Consider the following 25248-nt stretch of genomic DNA (forward strand, 5'->3'; position numbering starts at 1 on the left):
GGTATTCCGGCAGTTCATGCAAGCACAGGAGCAGCAAGAGCAACGCTACCTCCAAGCGCTGCAGACTCTGCAGGAGACCATGCAGCAAGCCATCCAACCAGCTTCCTTATAACTGGGCCTGGAGAGCCCACGAATGAAGCTGCCCACACCAGCACCCCGGAGAATTTGCCTGTCCCCAAGGGTTTCGCACACTCCAACAGGAAGCCCACAACTGGAGCTTCCTACACCAGCTCCCCGTGGAAGTGCTACTGCACTGAGGGTCTAGAGCACACCGACGCCCACCAGTCAGCCAATGCTCAGAACCGAGCCCAAGTTGCCAAGCTTCCACCAAGGGGAAGACATTGAGAACTATCTGCATCACTTCGAGTGGCTCGCCAGAACCTGGAAGTGGCCGGAGGACGAATGGAGCTACCAGCTGGTTCCGCTGTTGACCAGGCAAGCACTGGAGGCCTACCTGGCGATGGATGAAGACCAAGCAGTGGTCTACAGTGGAAGGCGCTTTTGGAGAAGTTTAACGTTTCTCCAGAAACCTATCGTCAGCGGTTTCATGCGACTGCGACCCCAGTTGCAGAGACACCCTCAGAGACGTATAATCGGCTGAGGCACTTGTACCGCCATTGGGTGCGACCGGAACTACACACCAAGGAGGAGATTGGTGAGATGGTCATCCTGGAGCAGTTTCTCCGTGTCCTGCCATACAAGATCAGGATATGGGCAAAGGAACGGGAGCCAAGAACTGGGCTAGCTGCTGGCAAACTTGCCCAGCAGTATCGGAACGCTCACCAGGAGAGTCGTCATTTCCAACTGGTGAAAGGTGACCAAAAGAGTTCTACCAGTGGATGGAGCGCTGGAGAATCTCGCCGCCACATTCAAGCCAGCAAGGGGGACAAAGACACCAGAGAACAGAAACTCACGTGCTACTATTGTCAACAGCCAGGACACAAAGCAACCGTGTGCCCAGCAAGAAAGGCCAAGCTGAGAGGGTTTTGTTATGTCCCAAGGAAGGAGGACAGTACAGTGAACTGTATGGTGAACCCCCAACTCGTTCCAGTGACCGTTAATGGGAAGGAGTTGAAGGCTTTGTTGGACACTGGGAGTTCAATGTCACTGGTGAAAAGATGTCACGTGACCAATGTGTCTTTTACGAATCACACAAAGTTACAATGTGTGCATGGAGAGGTGAAACAGTACCCCCAAACCGAGGTGAATGTGTCCATAAACGGGCAGACCTACCTACTCACTGTGGCTGCTGTGGAAACCCTACCGGCAGATATTATTTTGGGACGGGATGTACCGGTATTACCCGAACTGGTACTAGCAAACTGGGAGGAAGAACAAGCGAAATCCAACATCCAGCTAGCCTGTCCAGTCATCACTCGGGCCCAAGCTAAGATGGGACTGCAGCCGTTGCCTTGACATGGACAGTAGCTTGTTGCAGGGCGGGACCAAGGGGCCCAGAAAATCACGTCGCCAACGTCGGCTAGAGAAAGGACTTGGTACCCCGGTGCTGGAGATTAAAACCAAAGGACTGGAGGTCAGTGGATGGACTGTACCAGTGAACATCGTGGAGCTGCAGCGTGCAGACGAGTCGTTAAAACCTTTATTTAAGAAAGCGTTGCAAGGCAAGCAAGCGGACGTGTGTGGGGAGCAGTATGTCATTAACAACAATGACTTATACTTTATATGCAAGCCTCGGATGTAACCAGGTTGGTGGTCCCTAGATGTTGTCGCCCTGTGGTGCTGCATCTAGCACATACAGTTCCCTGGGCGGGACATCTGGCTTTGCAGAAGACCTACGCACGTATCAGCTCACGATTCGTCTGGCCGGCGTTGTACACGGATGTACAAAAGTACTGCACCACATGCCCCACCTGTCACCAGACTAGTGCTGTGCGACGACGAGACAGGGCCCCTTTACAACCATTGCCCGTAATCTCCGTCCCATTCCAACGCATCGCTATGGACATAGTAGGGCCACTGGAAAAGAGCAGTACAGGATATCAGTATATCCTTGTCATCAGTGACTACGCCACTAGGTACCCAGAGGCATTTCCTCTCCGCTCCATCACCACCCCTAAGATCATAAATGCTCTCATTCAGCTGTTTTCTCGGGTGGGAATCCCAGAAGAGGTCCTCACGGACCAAGGGACCAACTTCACCTCAAGGCTGATGAAACATTTACACCAACAGCTGGGGATCACCGCTATCAAGACCAGTCCATACCACCCGCAGACAGATGGACTGGTGGAGCGCTTCAATAAAACGCTCAAAAGCTCAAAACGCTCAAAAGCATGCTGCGGAAGTTTGTGTCAAACTGGAAGGGACTGGGACAAATGGCTACCTTTCTTGCTATTTGCCTACCGGGAGGTGCCACAAGCATCGACTAGCTTCTCACCCTTCGAGCTCCTGTATGGTTGGCAGGTCCAAGGACCTCTGGATCTCCTCCGGAGAAACTGGGAGGACCCTTGTTCAGAAAATAAGGCTGAAAAGGGCAGAGTCCAGTACATCCTAGAGATGAGGGATCGTCTGGAAAACTACAGGAAGCTGGCAGCGGAGAACCTCCAAAAGGCTCAAAAGTACCAGAAGACGTGGTATGACCAGCAAGCCCGTTCCAGAGAGCTACGACTAGGACAGAAAGTACTGTTGTTGCTGCCAACATCCACGAGTAAGCTCCTTATGAAGTGGCAGGGGCCCTACAGTGTGGTACGGAGGATGGGGCAGACATCGTACGAAATCCATCATCCAGACAAAGGCAAGGCAAAACAAACTTACCATATCAACCTGCTAAAGGAGTGGAAAGAGCCTCCCAGCAAAAAGGCAGACCTGGTACTGCTCAATCAGAAGGTGGAGGAAGATTAGGAGGAGGATCATCCGGAACCAAAGGCTAGCGGGCAGACACAGCCAGCAGAGGTAGACCTCGGACACCTGAAGGCACCCAAACAGGCTGAGCTGCAAACGCTCTTTGGTCGGTACCCGGTGTTGTTTTGTCAGAGGCCTGGACGGACCAACCTGGTACACCACAAGATCCGCCTGACCAATACAACCCCATCTCGACGGAGACCGTATCGGGTACCTGAGAGGCTGGTGGCACCACTGAAGGCAGAAGTTAGGACTATGCTGGAGATGGGAGTAATAGAGCCATCAAGCAGTGAATGGAGTAGTCCGGTGGTCATCGTACCGAAGAAGGACAACACCCTCCGCATCTGCATTGACTTCCGTCGATTAAACTCCCAGTCCCAGTTCGACGCGTACCCGATGCCACGCATTAATGATCTGCTGGAAAAGATCAGGGGAGCCAAGTACGTGACCACCTTAGACCTGTGTAAGGGATATTGGCAGGTGCCTCTGGAAAAGACATCCCGACCTTACACAGCGTTCAGGACCCCACTAGGACTGTTCCAGTTCACGGTTCTTCCCTTCGGCCTACACGGCGCACCAGCAACGTTCCAAAGGTTGATGGACCAAGTGCTGCAAGGCGGGGAAGAATGGTCGGCCGCGTATCTGGACGATGTGCTTTTGCAGCGCTGCGTCGCGCATGCGCGGCAAAACTGGAAGTCGGCAAGTTTATGTTGATGGGACATTTTTTTTGTGTAATTATCATTATTATTGGTATTGTTATAGTTTCTGTTATTTTTTATTATTATTGCTATTATTAGTATTATTATTGTTATCATGTTTATTACTTATCATGATATTTATAATGTTAATAAGCCATTCTGTGACTGGCTACAAATTACCAAACCCCTTTGGGTGAAATGGTTGAGTCCAAGGGGAGGGGCTTACACTTTATAAACCAGTCTCCCACTTCAATTCGAAGGGGAGTTGTAGCAGTGTTGCATTGTGGAGATAACAGAGTCTGAGAACCATTGTAGTGAATGCACATGAGCAGGTGTGCCTATTTTGTATATAGTTTTCTTTACTTTCCTCGTAATTGTCTTTGTTTTGTTATTTTGCCACTTTTTCTTTTCTGGGGTATTATATATATTTTAGACTTTGCACTTGAGCACGCTGTAAATAAACACCACAAGCCTAGAGAGGTGGAGGTATGTGCTAGAAAGAAGAGGAATGAAAGTCAGTAGGAGAGGGAGGGCAGTAAATTGGTACGGTTGCAGGGAGAAGAGGTGGAGAAGCTGGATGGGTTTAGGTACCTGAGGTCAACAGTGCAAAGTAATGGAGAGTGTGTTAGATAAGTGAAGAAAAGAGTGCAGGCAGGGTGGAGTGGGTGGAGAAGAGTTTTTATAGGACTGTGGTGAGACCTATAAACTACTATGTTGGTTTAAAGACAGTGGCAGAAGGTGGAGCTGGAGGTGGCAGTGCTGAAGGATTGGACAGGATTAGGAATGAATTTATTAGAGGGACAGTGCATGTAGACCTTTTGGAAACAAAGTGAGAAAGGCCCGATTGAGATGGTTTAGACATGTGCAGAGGAGGGTTTGTTTTTCCTAGAAAATTGATTGGTGTTTATGAAAAACTATTTTATACATACAGATATGCATGACAAAGCTGCCCAAGAGATAAGCAGTATTAAAGACATAGAGATTTTTTCCTCACAGTGCAGTAGCACACACAAGCTATAAAAAACTCATGCCTCTTAGTGCTCATTATTTAGATAAAACAGTCAAAGTACAAATCTACATGATATAAAATATTAAGTAACATAACCAAATCAAATGAGGGTGCATAAACCACAAATATATTCCAACCAAATTGCAATGGTTCCAAATTTCCAGCCACATATGAATCACCTATATGCATAATACAATTATTACAAAATGTATTTCTGATTGAAACATTGCATTTTTTTTATTTTATCATTCATTTAAATGAAGAATTAAGACTTATGTTTATTCAAATACAAATCAAATATCTCACACAGAACCTGACATAAGCAGTTACATTGTGATGAGTCAGTTTGTATTTTTTCTACATTTCTACTCTCAAGTTTCATGTCTACTGTTGGGATAAATTACTGTACATCACTCTCTTGAGTGGATGCCATCCATTTTCATAATAATTTATCCACAGCGTTAATCCAGCTCACTTTATTTCCTGGTAAAATGGTTTACTTTCCCTTTCTATCTTCTTAGATTTTTTTATTCTGTCAAACAGTTTATAAGCGGAAATCATATTTTATGAGCTTGACTTTATTGTCTTTTCTCAGGGAGAAAAAACATGCTTCCAGTGTTTTTCTCTGATGCTTAACCAATTTTGTTTCTTAAATTGTTCGTAAATTATTAAATATGTAGTTGCAATGACAAAAAGTGTTTTTTTTGTATCATATTTTTTTTAATTATTTTTACATTTACAATCATGTTTCTCGAAAGCAAAAACGTTCCAAGAATAAATTTGGTTTGTGTTAAATGTTTTTGCCATGTTACACTTTTTTCCACCCAGGCTCATGTTACCCAAGATTTGGTGCAAGAGACAGCTAAGAAAATCAAAGAGCTGGAGAAAGCTCTGCGTGAAAGCATGAACGCCTCTATGCATAGAGAGATTTTGTGGGTTCAGGAGGAGCATGCACATGCTCTAGCACAGAGACAGGTACATGCACATGTGGCAGCACTATTTAGTCTAGCAGTGTTCAGAAGGCAAAAGCTTTAGGAGGTGAGCAAAAACTTTATACTGGATTAGCACCGATGCCAAATTTCCATGATCTATCATACAGTTTCCTTAGTAAATTAGATACAGAGGCTTTTATTGTAGGGTCCACTTCATTAGAAACATCCGGACACATGCAGTTTGATAATCAGCAAAATGGCAGCAGTACAAAGTATACCATAATTCTGATAAAGGCAGTGACTATCTAAAGATATTCTTCAAGTTTTAACTGTCAGGTTTCTGTTAGCCTGTTCTCACTGTAGCTTCAAATTAGTGTTCCTGACAGGAGTGGACCCTGGTATGTCCTTCTGCTGTTTTAGCCCATTCACACCAAAACTTGTGTGTTCTGAAATTACTTTGTTCCCCACAATTAAAAGAGTGAATATTTGAGTTACTGTAAACCCTCTACCACCATGAACAAGTCTGGCCTGTTACTCTGAGCTTTTTTATCAGCCCACAGTAGATTTTTTTTTTTTTTTTGCTCTCCTGAGACTATTGAGCATGAAATTTCTGGATCACCAAATACTGAAACCAATGTATCTGACATCAGCAAGCACACCATTTTTAAAGTTACTGAGATCATGCTATACTTTATTTTCTTTAATTCTGATGATTGATGTGAACAGTAACTGAAACTCTTGACCTGTATATGCATGATTTTATGCCCTGCACTGCTGCATGTTGATTGGGTGATTGGAAAATATGCAGTTGTCCAGTTCATTATAAAGTTGATAAGTGTGCATCTTGAATACTGCTCTCTCTTTCACGACACTTTTCATTGTGTTTACAATGCAAGCTATAACTTTTTTACTATCACTATTTTAATAAGAATGAAGCAACCAAAATTGATATGCAAAACAATACACGTTTAGATCACATAAACCTCTAACCATCCAAGTAAATCATTTATATGTATTGAAATTAAAATATTTATTTTCATTATTCTTTTTTTAAACATAATATTTAGCAAATGCTATACATTATCAGCTATAAAATACAGTAAGAATAACTCAATTATATCTGGGACTAGTTCTTGAAGTTTCAGTGGTTAGTAGGGACGTCAGCATGCATTTAAAAGCAGCCAAAAAAATGTGAAATATTAGATATTGTGAAAACTTCTTATCAAGCTTGTTTTTTACTAATCTCTCCCACACCAGCATATTTATTTCTTCTACTCTTCAGCAGACCTTTCTGTCATTCTCTCTGCCAAGATGCTGTTGCCTGCATTCAGTGCACTCTTTAGTTACAACTGGTTGCCCTTTTTTTTTTTTTTCAGGTTAAGAAAAACTAAGCTTTTGGGCTATGTGCATGTGTCCTTTTCTGCATTGTGCATTGTGCAGCTTCACTTCAATTTCTTTCTTTCTTTCAGTGCCAATGGATGATCTGAATGTGCTGTGGCAAAGCTGAACTTTGTACTTAACCTTAAAACGAGTGCCATTTTTAAAGGAATCAAGTTACCTGTCTTTTCTACATTTCCCACTTATAATCATACATGCCGATGAACTGGTGTAACCTAATTTTCAGCCTCTCATGTATGTACACATTAGCATGCACCAAATGACAGGACCATATATCTGCATTATTAAATGCACATACTCAATGTCTACATTAAACTTGTTTAATTATAGGTAAAACTGTTTTATTATTTTGACCGCTCAGGTCTGATAATAGGATGTAATGCTTGGTTGGATTAAATATTTGTGTGGGAAAGTGAGTGAGAAAAGACATAGGGAGAGCGACAGCAAGAGAAAGAGAGAGAGAGAGAGAGAGAGAGAGAGAGAGAGAGAGAGAGAGAGAGAGAGAGAGAGTAGAAGGAGGAAGTAATTGGAGCACCCATGCATCTCAACTACTCATTCCATGCACATGACATCTAAAAGAGCAAAATAAGAAAGCAAGTGCACAGTTTGTAACTACTGGCCAACCATAACGCTGTAATGTTTTTCCAGTCTGGTTTAAGCTTATGTTGGGCAGAGTGCTTCTGTCAAATAGACTGTTTCAAAGTTTATCCTCACCAACTTGCTGCATAACTCCTTTACCTTGTTTACATTCAAACAATTTGGAATCTAAAATAAAAGACACTATAATTTACAAGATCAATAAAGTAAAAGTATTCAAATCAGATTTAGAAAAGGAGACACAGGGAAAAGACAGAAATGGATACTGTTCTGTATAGAGAGAAATGAGGTTTGATACATAGAGGTTAGGTTTGGCCTGTTATTTCAGACAGCAATCCTGCTAAAGCCATCTAAAGTTGACCTTATGCCATGAACATGTTAGTCATATTTAAAAGCCTATGAAGGAAAGCCACTTCTTCCAACTCCTACAAAAGTGAATAAGCTAAAAGACCTATGTCACCTGAAAAACCTAACAAGAACTGTCTGTGCCACACTCTTTCTTTTTTTCCCCCATGTTATGCAAGTTTAGTGACATTGTCAAGTCAAGTCAAGTCAAGTTTATTTGTATAGCGCTTTTCACAACAGACATTGTCTCAAAGCAGCTTTACAGAAAACAACAGTGAAGGTGAATGGTGTGCGTTTGTCCCTGATGAGCAGCCGTGGCGACAGTGGCAAGGAAAAACTCCCTTAGATGATATGAGGAAGAAACCTTGAGAGGAACCAGACTCAAAGGGGAACCCATCCTCATATGGGTGACATCAAAAGTTTGGTCATAAATCTTTGTGCATTGTGCATTCATTCAGATTAGCTGTATGGTTCAAATTAAAATGTTTTTATAATAATCTTGTTTAATAAATAGTGGGGTTTTTTATTCATTTGAAAAAAAGTAAATGGTTTATGAAATAAGATTTCAAGTCTGATATGTAATCCTCACATCTGAGCCCTGGAGGTACAAAGCGTGAACCAGAGCTCAATAGCATGGGAGGCAATGCATTTAGATAGGTAAACCTTGGCAAAACCGGCCTTAGCCAATGGGATACTTGGGAGTGGGCAGTGGATTATAACTGGCCAGTGAGAGAAAATGTTTAAATCTGAGCCACATTAGCATGCAAACAGGCTAAAAGCGCTATGAGGCTTTGAATCTTACATCCACAAAGCCACTCATTTGTCTAAAATACATTGTATTCATTATTAATGATGTCTGTGTCTGAGATAAAGAAAGAGAGAACCAAAAGCTATCTGTGATTTATACTGTACATACAGAGGTTATGGGATTTGTTTATCATACCAAGGGTCACACGTAGATGCTTTAAACTCTGATTTTTCATCAAGGGTATCCGATATATAGGTTTGCATAAAACAACGTACGTATGCAAACAATACTTTTGATAATGATTAAAATTTTTGCTTGAAAAAATATAGTATTTCAGCTTTAACATACAATCCGAAAACATGGCTCTTATACAGTATGTCCATATGAATTGTAAAATGTAAATTGTATATCTTTCTGACATTTCACAAAGCGGCTGTAAGAAAATTCAGACACAAATGTACAATTATAAATATATATCCAGTTTATTCACATTGATAACTTCATAATTAGTATCACAAAATCGGTATAAGTAGTAAGTTAGGGGCATGTACTGAGGATTAAATACCAATTTTACACAAACTGGTGTTTAGACTTCATTTATACCTACAGACTTGAGACATTTACATGTTGCACACACAGTAAAAACATTTTTTTAGTGTGAAATAAAAAAATTTTAAGAACTGGAATTGGAACTAGAATATGGTTTAAATTACATGTCATACATTTTCACAATTTTTTTTTTACATTTACTTATAATATTTAAATGCTTTATAGTCACTGGATGTAGAAAATAGTAAATGTAGAAATAGTAAATGATCTGAAAAGGTATAGCGTGCACCATTTGACAGTACATTCTAACTGTGCTTTGTCTCACAGACAGTTGGGGTTTTCACAAAGGCCAGTCAGAACCCTGTTTATACTCAGGTTGTCCTTGTTCATTCAAAGACTGAACACATTGGCACACATTTGTCTACAGAGCATACACAATCTGAACAGTTAGGGCAAATTGTTTTATTTTCATGACTTCTCTGTAATTCATTACAGATTTGTTTCAGTTATGTCAATACTATGTAGTTCTGTCAGGTTAGAATCTCATCATGTTGTTTTTGTGTAATTTATGCACTTATATACATATTTACTCATTTGATATATGCACTATATTTTATTTTTCCTGTCAAAACAAATGCATTGGTGTATTAAATGCAGTTTATGTTGCTAATGGAGATTATGTTTTATAGAAAAAGCAAACACGAAATTAGCATTCAGGCATATTTTTTAAATAAAGCAGAAATTACCTATACTAAACTATTGTAGATAAACATTTATGGCTTAATGCGTCATCCCATCATCTTATTAATAAAACATTTTTGTGTATGTTTCTAAAAAAGTTCCTTGTTAAAAAACTACAGAACAGTGAAATTCTTGTCATGGTACAGTCATGATCATGGTACAGTAACCATGGAGCAAAGAAGGTAAAGGGTCGATTTTTGTGCACCCCTGACCTTTTCATCAACTGTGTATCAACAATGTTCCTGCCAATAAAAAAAATAAAAAAGAATGACTTAATCAAATAAAAAAGAAATCAATTAAGTAAAATGTACTCCATTTCAGATGAGTATTAGTTTTAGTGGTAAGTAAATTTTACTTGATAATATCAAGTGTGTTGTATTTGATATTACAGTAACATTTACTTAAAAATTATTTGTGCAAATTGTCACAAGTATTTTCTCAAGTAAATTCTAAAATTTTCAGTGCAGGGTGTAGTTTGCTGGAAAACAGAGGCATATCTTAATATTGCATGATTCCTGTGACTCGAGCACATTTTTCTTACGTGATATCAGCTTCAAGATGTCTTGAATCAATCTATCTTAGAAGTAGCTGATTAATGAGGCTGGAAGCTGTATTGTGAAATAAAGTAAAGTTTTCTGATAAAAATGTGAGACTACTAGGAATATTCATGCTGCAATAAGATGTCAGAATACTAGATTTCAACTGCATTTTATTTCAATGCATACCAACTTCTCATATACATTTGCAAATACCTTCATCAATTTTAATAATTTTTTTCAAATTGTCTCTTGTGTGTATATTACATTATATTACATTTAACAAAAAGAAACAAAATAACAATTATTCTACATAAATGATTTTCCCCATTTCATATATGTTGCATTACATAAAAAAATTATTGTATGTACTTTTTGATAGCCATTTCTGATGTTTATATACTGTATTTTTTTGCTTAACATGTGGATTTGTGTGTTTCACTGATGTTTTGTTCCAGCTGGAAGACCTCATGGGTGCTTTGGAGAAGACAAGACAGGAACTGGATGTTACTAAGCAGCAACTGTCCTCCACTCAAAATTCTCTTGCTGAGAGAGAAAGTCACCTCAGCAGCATGGTGCAGGAGCGTCGGAAACAGCTGGAAGAAATTCTAGAAATGAAGTAAGCTCAACTTTAGTGCACTTCACTAAAAAATTTAAATGATCAGCAATGCTTCACACCTAATAAATTAGGAATACAAATGTAACAATTTGCAAATACTTTGTAAATTAATTCAGACCAGAGTGACACACATGATGTGTGCTTTACCAGTGCTTTACCAGTACCAGTGCTTTACCTGCTGTTTCCCAGGCTGTCAATGTTTCACTAAAGCAGATTAATGAACTTAGTAACTGCCAACTATAGGGATGACATTAAAATATTAAATGCAGAAACTTGTGTAGTCACCATTATCTTCATCTTCCAATAAAGATACTAAACACTATATACTAGATAGGAAAGCGCCAGCACAATGTTGCTTGGCAATCACGTTTGGTTATGGATTAATAACTTCAAGGTAAGTCCCAGTACTTTTTTATCTAAACCAATTGAATCGCTGTACGAAAGAGAATTGACTGAATAGATCCAACTACCCAGAGTGAATCAAACATGGTGTGTGTTTTGTAGTTTGTCTGCGATGTGAGCTGCTTAAATGAACAAAATTCGCCACAGGACAAATCCCATGGTGCTGCTGTAGTGTAAAATGTTCCAGACATTTTGACCGACAAACAAAATGTCAAAATAAACAATGGATGTTTTAAACTAGTCATTTCTATAATTGCATAATAAGCTAAACATATGACCATGTTCTCTGTAGTCAGGTGATTTTATTATGCAAACCTGGAACATGTTTATTTGCATTTTTCAGACCATAGACAAGCATTAGTCTTAAAGCATCTGTATGCTCTGTGTGTTATGTGCTTCACCCAGGTAAAACATCACCATATTAAAATAATGAACCAAAGGTTCTAGAAAAAATACACAACTTTCATTTAACCACCTAAAAAATTTTAACCATGATAATCATCAGTGTGAGCAATAAACAATTAAAGTTAATTTAGTTAAGCATTACTGACTTTAAGGTATCGTATTTTCCGGACTATTAAGCGCACCCAAACATAAGCCCCACCCACTGAATTTGACAAAGATTTTTATTTTGAACAAAGATAAACCGCACCTGTCTATAAGCCACAGGTTCCTACATTGAAACTAATGAACTTTACACAGGCTTTAACGAAAGACAGTGCCTGTTACACGGCTTGTATCTAAACAGTAGCCTACCAAGAAAGTCATTGTTCACTGTCTTCCTCCTTCCTTTCACAACAAGTTCTCTCGGGAGTTTTTCTTTCGGCATCGTCGTGCGTTTAAAAATCACCATCGGTGAAACTTTTCTCACACAGAACACAGGTGAAATGTGTTTTTTCATGCCCGGTTGTTTTCAGCATGACGAATGACTTACATTTAATGTTGACAGTCCAAGTGAGCGGCAGGTCAAACCTCAGAGAAACCTCATCCATATTTATGATGTGGTGCGGCCCAAATCAGTGGGAGCGCATCTGATTTAATATAAAGTGTTTCATTGGTTCAGCTGAACCTGTTTGGCAATTTTGTTGGTCTAATATTAGGGGGCTCAGTTTTTGGGCTTGGAGCTTGTGAAACCGGGAAAAACCCAGGAAAAATCCATAAATTAGCCGCTTCATTGTATAAGCTGCAGGGTTCAAAGCGTGGGAAAAAAAAAGCGGCTAATAGTCCGGAAAATACGGTAAAAGCCTAATTTGATTGAGTTTGAATTCAGAATTATTACAAGAAAATGGTGAGAAAACCAACAAATTTACAGTGGAAAGTCTAATGCAAAGGAAGTCTAATGCAAATGGGTTAGTAACTCAAGTATCACTATTTGCAATATGTTAAATTTTCCAGTATTGGAAACTTCAGGGAAAAATAGATGTAAATGTCAATCAAAGATAACATTTAATTATAGCAGGCTGTAAATACATTGTCTGTGTAGAATACAAACACTTCAAGTGTGTGTGCACGTGTTTTTGTGTGGTTGTTTTTGACACATGTGATGAGTAGTTAGGAATACTTGTGTGGATCATATACACTCTATACTTGTGATTGACATTATACATTTACAGTAACTTTCTGTTTCAGTATATTTTACTACACATTATTGTGTGCATGTGTGTGTGTGTGTTTAAATGTGTAAGTGGTGGGTGTATGTTTGTCTTTGGATGTTGTTCTGGTTGAAACCCTTTACACTGTAAAATTTCGAAGTTTCCTTCTTACATAAAAAAACACAGGATTTGCTGAACTTACAGCTGTGGAATACAAAACTTTAACATAAAGGTCTATAAAGGTCTCATTACTTCCAAAATTAAAAGTGTTATAAATTAAGCTATGAAACTGAGAAGATTCATGGAAAAACTACAATTATTTGCTTTCATCAGGTTCTAAGAGTTGTAAGGATGCAGGAAATCTCTGTCCCAAACTCTGTCTAATTCTGTTTCTTTAGCAGGAGTAAATGCTATATATATATTAATTTTATTTTTAGTGAGAATGTGTGAGTGTGGCGATCCCAAAAAGAAATCTTTTGTAACACAAACACTTAACAAAAGGACAGTAAAAGGCACACATGTAGGGCATTACTGAATACACTGTAATTTAAACAATCGAATATATATATATATATATATATATATATATATATATATATATATATATATATATATATATATATATATATATATATATATATATATATATATATAAAAATAAAATGACTAAAGTTTACATTTGTGGAGATAACGTCTAAGATTATTTGGAGGATAATCAGAGCCTCTCTCCAGGCCTGTATTCTGATGCCTTGACCTTTTAGTATTTAAGCACCCTTTCTAGTTTTATGGTTGATGACTTACATACTTTTCATACTGTGCTGGTCATAAACCACTGGTACTTCCTCATCACCTGGTGTACAGAGGAAGAAACATGGTTAACAACACAGAGAGTTTTTGGTATATTTGGCCAAAGGGAGAAACCAATTGTTTTCTATTGAGGTACAAGCCAGCTTCATGATTGACCATTAAATTCTGAATGATGGAACAACAGGAGGATGGTGATTCCAACCTCTATATGAAGCAACAAGAGGTGTCAGCCAACACACTTTAAAGAAACAATCTACCACAACCAATATGTTCATATTCACTTCTGGGAAATCTGTGACAAAATCTACTGACAGAGGAATGTAACGTCTTTGAGGTATGGGTATATGCTAAAGTTTGCCAGCTGGAAGCTATCTGAGAATCTTGGATTGGGACACATTGAATAAAACACCATGAACTTCTGAATGTCAACATGAAGCCTAGGCCACCAATAGCAAGCCAATAATTAATAGAAGAGAAACCAGCCAGGTGGGCTTGATTATGGGTTGCATAATCAAACAATGCATCTGTTTTGCTGTTATTACTTCCAGGTCTGTAAGACACTTTGAACTTAAATGTGGTAAAGAAGAGAGCCCACCTGGCTTGGCAACAAAAGCTGTTGAACTCTTCTAATCTGTTCTTGGTTCCAATGATTGATGTAAAGAGCAAAAAGATGGAGGCCCCCTTACAGCCAATGGCTATTCGCTATTCTGCACATCATACTATAATTAATCTATGCAGAGTAAAGTTTATTTGAAAAAAGAACGCAATAGGATAGAAGTTTTTGGGGGACTCCTTGCTGCTGGGACTGGGAGACCCGGATGGATAGATGTAACTTTGCCTTTGGGTCATTTTAATGTATTCAGTCATTGCAACATGCATGGAGGGATGACTCCAAAGTGCAAAGTGCTAGGCTTTAAATTCGTATGGAAACGGGGTTTTCCAGATTTGAGTAATGTGGTCTCTTTTCACAAAGATGATTGATCAGACTTGTTTCTGCTAGCACATATAATTATGTGTGATTTTTCTCCTGCAGTATTCTTTAATAAACAGGAATCAAGGCCTATTGATTCAATCATCGTTCATTGCCAATGTATTGAAGATGGACATGTGTTCAACAGCTGGCCTGTTACAAGTTTCTATCCAGGTGCCTTAACCTCTAATGGTCCAACAAATACCTCCTTGAACAAGAAAATGAACTACTCATAGCATATCTTACCTTCACCTGAACTTCCCAGATTGTGCCTGTCCATTTCTTTAAACTCCTTTTAACAGGAAGGTAAAGCATCACTGGTAAACCTGGAATGATTGTGTATAATGTACTGAATGTTGAATACTGTAGGAGAAATCTTCTGTAGTAACTGGACTTGCTTTCAGATAATTTAGGTATAAATATTTTGGAGTCATGGGAAGTATCAGGGGTTCAGCATACCTCACTAGTGTTCACAGTGTTTGAAACAAGTTTTGCAAGCATTTCAGTGATGTGTTGGTTTGGTGGTTGTAGCTGACTGCATTGCTCACTACATTCAATGCATCTTATGGCAGAGCGTTCTTTAACACTCCAGGGCACTGAAAGACACTCAAGCAGTCATTTATTGAACACACAGGGGAATTATTTAATATATATATATATATAGTGTTCAATAAATGACTGCTTGAGTGTCTTTCAGTGCCCTGGAGTGTTTTAAAGAACGCTCTGCCATAAGATGCATTGAATGTACATTTATACATGCATACATAAATATATACATGTAATGTATCTTTTAAATATGCATTTTTTTATATATGTATTATTTTGTATTATATAAAATGTGTATTGAGGCCAGAAGCGTTAATCAATTATTTTAATGGCATCATGGAGTTTAGCGTAATGAGGTCCATCTATTTAAAAGGAAGGTATTCTGGTACTTATATCTTTTTTTTGGGTATGCATATCACATATCTTAAATAATCATATTAATTGACAGGGGCATGGTTACACAACTTTGAGTTCTATCCAGAGCTTGGGTGGAGCTTTATATGTTCTCATAGGTCTCTGAACATCATTCAAAACAAAAACAAAACCAGGTAGACAAATTTATAAGAACTTGTTAGTAATTGTTTTTATACTGCCTTTAAACTTTGAAATAAAGTTCTGAAAAATATTAACTTCTGTAGGCATTTTAAATATCCAATTAAAACATACATGTTTATCTGGGTGTGTTGATTGCTCTTCAAAAGAATTTGTTCTTATAATAATTCAAAATAATTCTTGTCTTTTATAAATAGCAGGATGATGTTCTTCTTTCACTGTATTTTATTACATGAGAAATTGTTCTAACATTTCAGAGAGAGTAAGTGAGGGAAAGAAAGCATGCTCTCCTGTGAGTGACAGGCTAGTGGAGCTGCCCTCACAAAGCTCCCCTTAATTCAGATAGACAACCAATTTACATCTAAGTGGATTCAGATGGCAAAGCCAAGGGCGCCCTTGTCTCCAACTGTGCCCTCTCTCCTGATTTCTCTCTCTCTCTCTCTCTCTCTCTCTCTCTCTCTCTCTCTCTCTCTCTCTCTCTCTCTCTCTCTCCCTCACTCTTCACCCCCTCTCTTATATTCCTTGAACAGTACGACAGTGTTTGAGGTTGTGGTATTTGGATAGATTTTCTGAGGATTGAGACACTAATTTGAGTGAGTGCTTCGATCCCAAAAGCAGTTTTGGCCTTTTAGCTGAAAGTAAAGAAGTCTGGGAGAAATACAGCTGGAAAAGACCGCCAAAACAGGTCACATGACTCTCAAGGGGAGAGCAGTTGAGCCATGTTATTGGTGCCTCTTCATGGGGGTGCGGTGGTGTGGGGTGGGGGTGGTCTATGTGCATTTAACCCGGAATTTTGTTCAATTACATGATCATGTATCATAGTTTATCACAATAGTAAGGTGACAGATCTTAATAACTGCTTGAACATGCACTTTTAATTTTACACAAATGTCATGTTGTGTAAAAGCTATACGTTCTCGCACACAATCACAGTCAAGAAACCCAGAAAATCCTGTCTTCTTTCCTGCCTTTTGAAATCTTAAGGATTTTTGCAGTAGCTCTGTTTGACTTTGTAGTAAACTGCTGTATTGCCAAACTTTCTTTTATCTTTCTTTACATCTCATCAAACTTCTCTTTCAATTTGACAAACATTGATATATTGCTAGGTTTCATACTGAAATTTCAAGTACACCTAATGCTAATTTCTGAAATCATTATATAAATATAAAAATATACATGTATTTGTTATACTGTATACTAGTAGACCTGTTTGCCATCATTTTAATTATTTATTTTCTGACTTCAAGGAACTCCAATTCTAAATAGAGAGGCACGCAAATGTCTGGGCCCAAATATGCATAAAATGTACTTTGTAAATAAGTCATATTATGTATTGATAATATTAATACATTATATTAATGTAAATAATTCATATTATGAATTATTATTCATGTAATGTATGTCATACCCAGAAATCTTTATTAGAAGGAAACCCTATGTGACCTGCCATAAACACTTGAGTGTTTGTTATGGTGAAATCAGTCTGAATTGGCATTGTAATGATATTGCTTTAGTGTTAGCATAAGGGATTTGGTGGCTGACGACCTCTATGGTAAATAATTACTCCTTTATTCAATGTCTATATTTATGACTCCAAAAAAAAAACCCACACAAATCAGGATGTATGGATTCTTAAGAGCAAGTTGGATCACCAATATTTTTGTGTTCTTGGAAGCTGTTTGTTATGTATGTTCAAGAAAGGAAAGAATCATGGCCAACTTTTTCTTCTACACAAAATGTTCTGAAAAATGTTTGGCTTTTGAATTGCGGATAAACCTTAGGTTGGAGTGCAAAATATGTTGGACTGGTGAAAAGAAAAACGCTTGTCAGACGCAACCATGGATTTTGAGAATGGGCAGTGAAAGGAGTTTACTGGCAGGAAGGGTTCAGGCACAAGTGAACCATGATGTAAGATAATCTGTGATTATTTTGTTTCAACAATATTTAATTTTAAGCAACTGTTTTCCGAACAGCAGTATGTTAGTACAGTGGGGGAAACAATTATTAGATCCCCCTTTGAGCCCCTTACAAAGAAATAAACAGTCTAGATTTTTTATGGTAGCTTTATCTCAACTGACCACATCACAACCTCTTAAGCCTTCTCTGAATCATTCAGGTGTTCATTGGCAAACTTCAGGCGGGCCTGTTCATGTACATTCTTGAGCAGAAGGACCTTGGTGTGTTACCAGTGGTTTTCTTGGTGACTGTGGCCTCAGCTCCTTTGAGATCATTGACAAGCTCCTCCCATGTAATTCTGCCCTGATCCCCTGATCGTGAGGGCGATTGACTTATCTTGCATTTCTATCATTTTTGAATGATCATGTCAACAGTGGTCTCTTTCTGACCAAGCTTTTTGCTGCTGGTCTTGTAGCCCATTCTACCCTTGTGCAGGTCTACTACATTGTCCCTGACGTCCTTTGACAGTCCTTTGGTGTTGCCCATGGTGGTAAAGAGGTTTGAATGGAAGAGGTTGATTCTATGACGAATGTCTTTTATACACATAATGATATAATTAAAGGGACAGGACTAATATGGGTGTGTGGGAGTCAGAATTCTTGTTGGTTGGTAGGGGATCAAGTACTTATTTCAAGCAATTAAATACAAATAAATGTATATTTAATATTAATTAGAATAATATTAATATTTAATATTATTATAATATGATAATAATTATCCATCCATCCATCTTCTCCCGCTTATCCGATGCCGGGTCGCGGGGGCAGCAGTCTAAGCAAAGATGCCCAGACTTCCCTCTCCCTAGACACTTCTTCCAGCTCTTCCGGGGGGACACCAAGGCGTTCCCAGGCCAGCCGGGAGACATAGTCTCTCCAGCGTGTCCTAGGTCTTCCCCGGGGTCTCCTCCCAGTGGGACGCGCCCGGAACACCTTCCCAGGAAGGCGTCCAGGAGGCATCCGGAACAGATGCCCGAGCCACCTCAGCTGACCCCTCTCGATGTGGAGGAGCAGCGGATCTACTCTGAGCTCCTCCCGAGTGACTAAGCTTCTCACCCTATCTCTAAGGGATCGCCCAGCCACCCTGCGGAGGAAGCACATTTCGGCCGCCTGTATCCGGGATCTTGTCCTTTCGGTCATGACCCAGAGCTCATGACCATAGGTGAGAGTGGGAACGTAGATTGACCGGAAAATCGAAAGTTTCGCCTTGCGGCTCAGCTCCTTCTTCACCACGACAGACCGGTACATCGACCGCATTACTGCAGAAGCTGCACCGATCCGTCTGTCAATCTCCCGTTCCAACCTTCCCTCACTCGTGAACAAAACCCCAAGATACTTAAACTCCTCCACTTGCGGCAGGAACTCCCCACCAACCTGAAGTGGGCAAGCCACCCTTTTCCGACTGAGGACCATGGCCTCGGATTTGGAGGTGCTGATTCTCATCCCAGCCGCTTCACACTCGGCTGCAAACCGTCCCAGTGCATGCTGAAGGTCCTGGTCTGATGAAGCCAACACGACAACATCATCTGCAAAGAGCAAAGACGAAATCGTGTCGTCACCAAACCGGACACCCTCCGACCCCTGGCTGCGCCTAGAAATTCTGTCCATAAAAATTATGAACAGAACCGGTGACAAAGGGCAGCCCTGCCGGAGTCCAACATGCACCGGGAACAAGTCTGACTTACTGCCGGCAATGCGAACCAAGCTCCTGCTTTGGTCATACAGGGACCGGACAGCCCTTAGTAAAGGGCCCCCGACCCCATACTCCCGGAGCACCCTCCACAGGCCGCCGCGAGGGACACAGTCGAATGCCTTTTCCAAATCCACAAAGCACATGTGGACTGGTTGGGCAAACTCCCATGAACCCTCCAGCACCCTGTAGAGGGTATAGAGCTGGTCCAGTGTTCCACGGCCTGGATGAAAACCACATTGTTCCTTCTGAATCCGAGGTTCTACTATCGGCCGTATTCTCCTCTCCAGTACCCTGGCATAGACTTTCCCAGGTAGGCTGAGAAGTGTGATCCCCCTATAGTTGGAACACACCCTCCGGTCCCCCTTCTTAAAAAGAGGGACCACCACCCCGGTCTGCCATTCCAGAGGCACTGTCCCCGACCGCCACGCGATGCTGCAGAGGCGTGTCAGCCAAGACAGCCCCACAACATCCAGAGACTTGAGGTACTCAGGGCGGATCTCATCCACCCCCGGATAATAATTATAATATTATATATTATCATAAATAATAATAATTTGAAAATGAAAGAAATACAAGATAAGTCATTCGCCCTCGCTCTGGCGCTGCATGCTAAATCTCACCTGGGGTAAGACTGATTTTGAGATAAGTAATGGATCAGCCCAGAATTACACAGTAGGTGCTTGTCAATAATAAATAATTATATTCTTTCTCTCTGTTAAAATGAACCACCCATAAAAATTCAATGTGTTTTGCTTCTTCCTCCCATTATTTTCATTTTTTTGCTCAAGTCCAGGTTATGGTTTTCTTGTCTAAGTTTCATGTAAATTAGTGTTTTGTTTCCTTGTTTTTGTTTTGTATATGTTTGCAGTTAGAATTCAATTTTCAATCTGATGCACTCATATTACATGACAGAAAGCCAGACTTTTAAAAAGGATATAAAAAAAAAATTATTTATCCAAGCATGTGACAATCCTAGAGAGGAATTGCAAGCTTTGGGAGTAACAGGCTAGAAGTTGCTTGGTGATGATCACCCTTTAACCATATCCCATTCTCCCTCCTCTGTCGCTCTGACTTCCTGTCTGTCTGAGGAGGCCACACTGCCTCCCTGCTGGCTTTAGGACATCGCTTTGTCACAATGCTTAGCTCAGGATGCCGATTCCTCACTTGAACAGCCTAAGGACCTTGTCTTTAATCTTGCTTTCCCTTAAGCTCAGTGGCAGATGTTGCTCCCAAAGGATGCACGCAGTTCTGAAGATAATGCCTTTGGTTGCCCAGGCTAGTACTTTGTTTTTAGTGGCAAGAACAGTTTGTTAAAAAAGTGAGAAATATTTTGTACATGCTGTGAATGAGATACTTGATCAAACCCAAAGTTCTGATTAAGTTCTAATCAAGTCAAAATGAATCAAGCGGGTATTGATGCAATAATTTTGGTGGTTTATGTTGCTACATGTATGACAGAGAGTGACAGTGAACTTGGGTGAGTGTAACTATATTTGAAGTGTTTTCTAAATGTTATACATGTTTAAAGGTTGTTCCGAGGTGCAGTAGAGAACATGTTTACATTTACGGCATTTGGCCTTATCCAGAGCAACTTTGAGAATGAACTTATTTATACAACTGAGCACTTGAGGGTTAAAGGTCTTGCTTTAAGTGCCCAACAGTAGCAACTTGATGGTGCTGAGATTTAAACTCACAACCTTTCGATCAGACCATGTCTTAACCACTGAGCTACATGTCACTTGTAACAGTGACTTGTCCAAGGGGTTAATAGACACACAAACCCTTTACTCTTTGTGACATCTATATTCTGTTGAGCTTAGCATGATTAAACTCCATGTGTTTCAGGTTTTTATCGCTGCAGGGCAGACTTGGTAGTGAAGCACTTTGTTTTCTCTGCTGTAACAATTAAAAAATTATAAGTCTGATATTCTTTAGAGTCAGGCAGTGATTGCAAAATGCCACACCAGTGAGGACACTGGCCAAAAAAGCAATAATTACTGCTGGAGTTGCACTTCTCTGAAAGACAAAGGAAGGCCTGAGTAGTAGTTGTAATTACTTTGATAGATCCTACTCATAGAATAATTAACTACCATCATGTATAAGAAATTTGACATTAGCTTATATGTTAATATTGTTACTTAATTCTGGTGCAAACTCCAGAACTTTTAACCTTAAAATATTGGTTTAGTTCGTTTTCAACCACATTTGAGGAAAATGGTAAAATATTATTGTAAAATGATTAAAAGTAAAATGTTATTATTCGGATAAGAATTTTAATTGATGAAGATTACAAAATAATTGTAGACAACTTTTTTTGTTTTTTCCTGTGGAAAGTGTCCAAGTTTTATACACTAAGAATAAATGTAAAAAAAAAATCTCTTTCCTGCAGATATCCACCTTCTTCCTTTGCTTACTTCATTATTCTTTTTTAGCTTTTTGGCAAAAGCCATTTGTCAAATAGAAAAGACCTTCATTTACAGAAGATCTGGAAAGAAACCCAAAACCATAATGGCTTCACTGAAACCATGTAATAGATTGATAAATTCCTTAGTGAAGAGACCTTGTACAGTTTCCATTTCTCTCCATCTCCTATCATACACTGAGCATTTTGGCTGCATTTCATGAAGTAGAAATTAGAACGGACAATAATAGTGGGATCTGATCCTCTGCCTTAGTCTGCGTGACATATGCACTAAGACGCAGAGAGAGAGAGAGAGAGAGAGAGAGAGAGAGAGAGAGAGACACACAGACACACACACACACACACACACACACACACACACACACACACACACACACACACATATTGTATATATATACAATGTGAGGGATAAAGACTTGTATCACTAAACCTTTCTAGATATTTCTAGGGCTTACTATATGGTATAATATTGTATAACTTCTGTGTATGTGTGTATTTTTCAATGAAATATGTATTATACTGTTAGAGGACAAAGGTTGATTGATGTCATCTATAAGATTTTTTGAATTTTATTTATATAATAATTTTATTTCTCTATTTTTAAACTTTTTCTCCTTTTAGTTATTTAAAGAACCAATAATGGAACATTTGTTTGTTGCTTAGTTTAAGTTAAAGAGCATGAGTTCAGGTGCCTCAGGGTAATTGTAAGAGTAAATTTGCATCCATGTTTAAAAAAAAAAGATTGTGGATCTTATTTAATGTAACGATGACCTTCAGAGAAGATCTGCAGCTTGTCATTGAGTAAACTTTTGAAATAAATTAAAATAAAATAAAATGAGAAAAGACAAGTGTGTGTTCCACAATGCAAATTTATATAAAGAGGCAGGGTTAAGGTTAGTTTTAGGTTTTGAGCATGTGGCTAACAGAGTCACATATGACAGGCAACTGTGCAACAGCAGGTTTTAACAGCTTGATTTTCCCCACTTATTCTACTCCCTGCTCAACCCTACAAACAAGTTCCTGAGCAGATTCTGATGTCTCTATTCTTAGCATATGTGGTTATGGGGGGCCCTATCCATGTGTTCTTCTTCACTGGATTCTCCTCTCAGTCCATCACTTCATTCTTTCTTCCTTCAAGTGTAAATCTTTTGGTTCACCATCTGTATCTTTTTTGCACTGCATACTTGCCCTAAGAGTGCATCTTTTTTTTCCCTCCTTTCAACATTTTTTTTTCTCTCCAGGCATTCAGGTTACAGTTACAGTTTCACACACTGTTTCATGTTATATAGCTTTGGTGCTCAGTCTTCTTGTACATTTGAAAAGCTGTAAGCATATGAACTACAGCTGCAGGCACCTGCTCAAGCTTATATGAAGACATAGCAAGTTGAGTCATCGTTGTTTAAAGCATTTGTGCATTTGTGGATTTGTTTCAGCTTTAATTAAATACAGATTTGTACAAATGGAGAGTCAAGCAGTGAAAAATTAACTGAACTGAACTTAACTGAAGCAAAATGTAGCAGGCCATTCGACACTTTTCTTATAACACTGTAAATACAATTTATTTCTTTATTAGACACAAACATGAAGATTTAAATGGTTGGTAAATAATCTTCACAATGATTGGAGGTTTGCTAATGTAATGAGTAATGATGCACCCAAAGATCACATGACATAATTATGTTTTGTCTTTTATGCCTTATTATGCCTGATAAGATAGCTCTCAACTCCAATATTACATAACCTCCTGACATGATTCCTGATGTCCTGCTTACTATTCAGTTATTCATCTTAGAGTATGTCATTAAGTACCTATTGTGAATTACTCACTGTGAAACTAATCTGAAAGGAATTAAGTTCTGAGAGTCTGGACTTCTTAATGGGTCTGGGGAGTTAAAGGGGTTAAAGCTGCGTAAGACTTCCGACCTGTTTTCATTCATTCTTTTAATTGGACTGTACAAAATGTGCAAGAAAGAAAGAAAGAAAGAAAGAAAGAAAGAAAGAAAGAAAGAAAGAAAGAAAGAAAGAAAGAAAGAAAGAAAGAAAGAAAGAAAGAAAGAAAGAAAGAAAGAAAGAAAGAAAGAAAGAAAGAAAGACACTTGTTTTGATTAATGCATCGACCCTTTACAGTAAAAGTAAAGCATACTTTGATATTGTTGCACCACCAGAACTGAATGTTGTGGCTTTTTTATTTTTATGTTTTTTGTTGGTTCACTGACACTGTGCTATGCTTGAAGACAAAAAGTTTCTGGGGCAGAGGGTGTGTCATCTTCCATGCATGTACACATAGATGTCCTGTGTCGACTTTCGGGAACGTATTTACACCCAGTCTAATTGTTCATTATTTCATAGGTAAAATAGCTGAAAAGGACAGGAAGGGCAGGTATGATATGAATGTGCGAGGATTGGACTTGGTGGCTGACTGGGGGGTGGCTAAAGAATGCACTCAATAGAAGATCCTCATAGTATAGTGTGTGTGCGTGTCTGTATTTGTATTTGAAGGGCACATACCCAAAGTGTTTGTTCTCACATAAGAGCGTTCCTTTACACATGATGGTCACAGTTGTGTTGTTTTGAATAAAAGCATGTCGCATTTACAGACATATAAGTTAAAGGAGTGTCTTATAAAAACAAAAATAAGGCTACACATACATTTCTTCAAAGTATTTTTTTACACACATCATCCATAAATCTTCAAAGACAAAGGGCTAAAAAAAAAACCAAACGACGTGCAAGACACACAAATAGGTGCATACACATGCACATATCCATCTTCAATATCAACATCCCAGCTGTGTGTTTGTTCAAGCTAGGTTGATGGAATGTGTAGAGTTACTTTCTTTTACATTCTAGCTCAGATTTCTATCAGATAAAAAAGGCTTTTTTCTAATCTTGCTTCATTTGCTTACTCCCTTAATCCACTCTTTTGCCTTTCAAACAATACTGTAACACATCAGCCTGCATTTGGGGGCAGAGGAAGTGCCCAGCTCCATTAGGCTGCCCATAAAGAACATATGTGTGTAACTCAATAGCTAAGGTAGCCGTCTATGAACATTTTAGCCACAGCACACATACACAAATGCACATGTAAGCAAGAGAACACAAACAGATTTAAATATACACACACTTCTAAAGATACTTGGTTATAAATACCCATATGCACACTACACAAAAAGCATCATGCACATAAAAATACAAACACACACGCTTTATCAGTATCATCTTGCTGTGATACGCATTTCTCTCAGTGCTATTAAGTTTCTCTGGGGGGTACGTGGGCCACA

At 39.1% G+C, this 25248-nt stretch overlaps 1 protein-coding gene across 10 annotated transcripts in view; it reads left to right on the forward strand.

Moving 5' to 3' along the window:
* The window catches only part of LOC310733293 (ERC protein 2), a 223756-nt gene that overhangs the window by 103798 nt on the left and 94710 nt on the right, over positions 1 to 25248 (forward strand). For all 10 annotated transcript variants that reach the window (XM_083554436.1, XM_083554438.1, XM_083554440.1 and 7 more), the window contains one exon: positions 10871 to 11031. In XM_083554436.1, the coding sequence (XP_083410562.1) occupies positions 10871 to 11031 (161 nt within the window). The remainder of the gene's footprint in view (positions 1 to 10870; positions 11032 to 25248) is intronic.

The sequence above is a fragment of the Silurus aristotelis genome (genome assembly GCF_946808225.1).
Source record: "Silurus aristotelis genome assembly, chromosome: 11".
NCBI lineage: Eukaryota > Metazoa > Chordata > Actinopteri > Siluriformes > Siluridae > Silurus > Silurus aristotelis.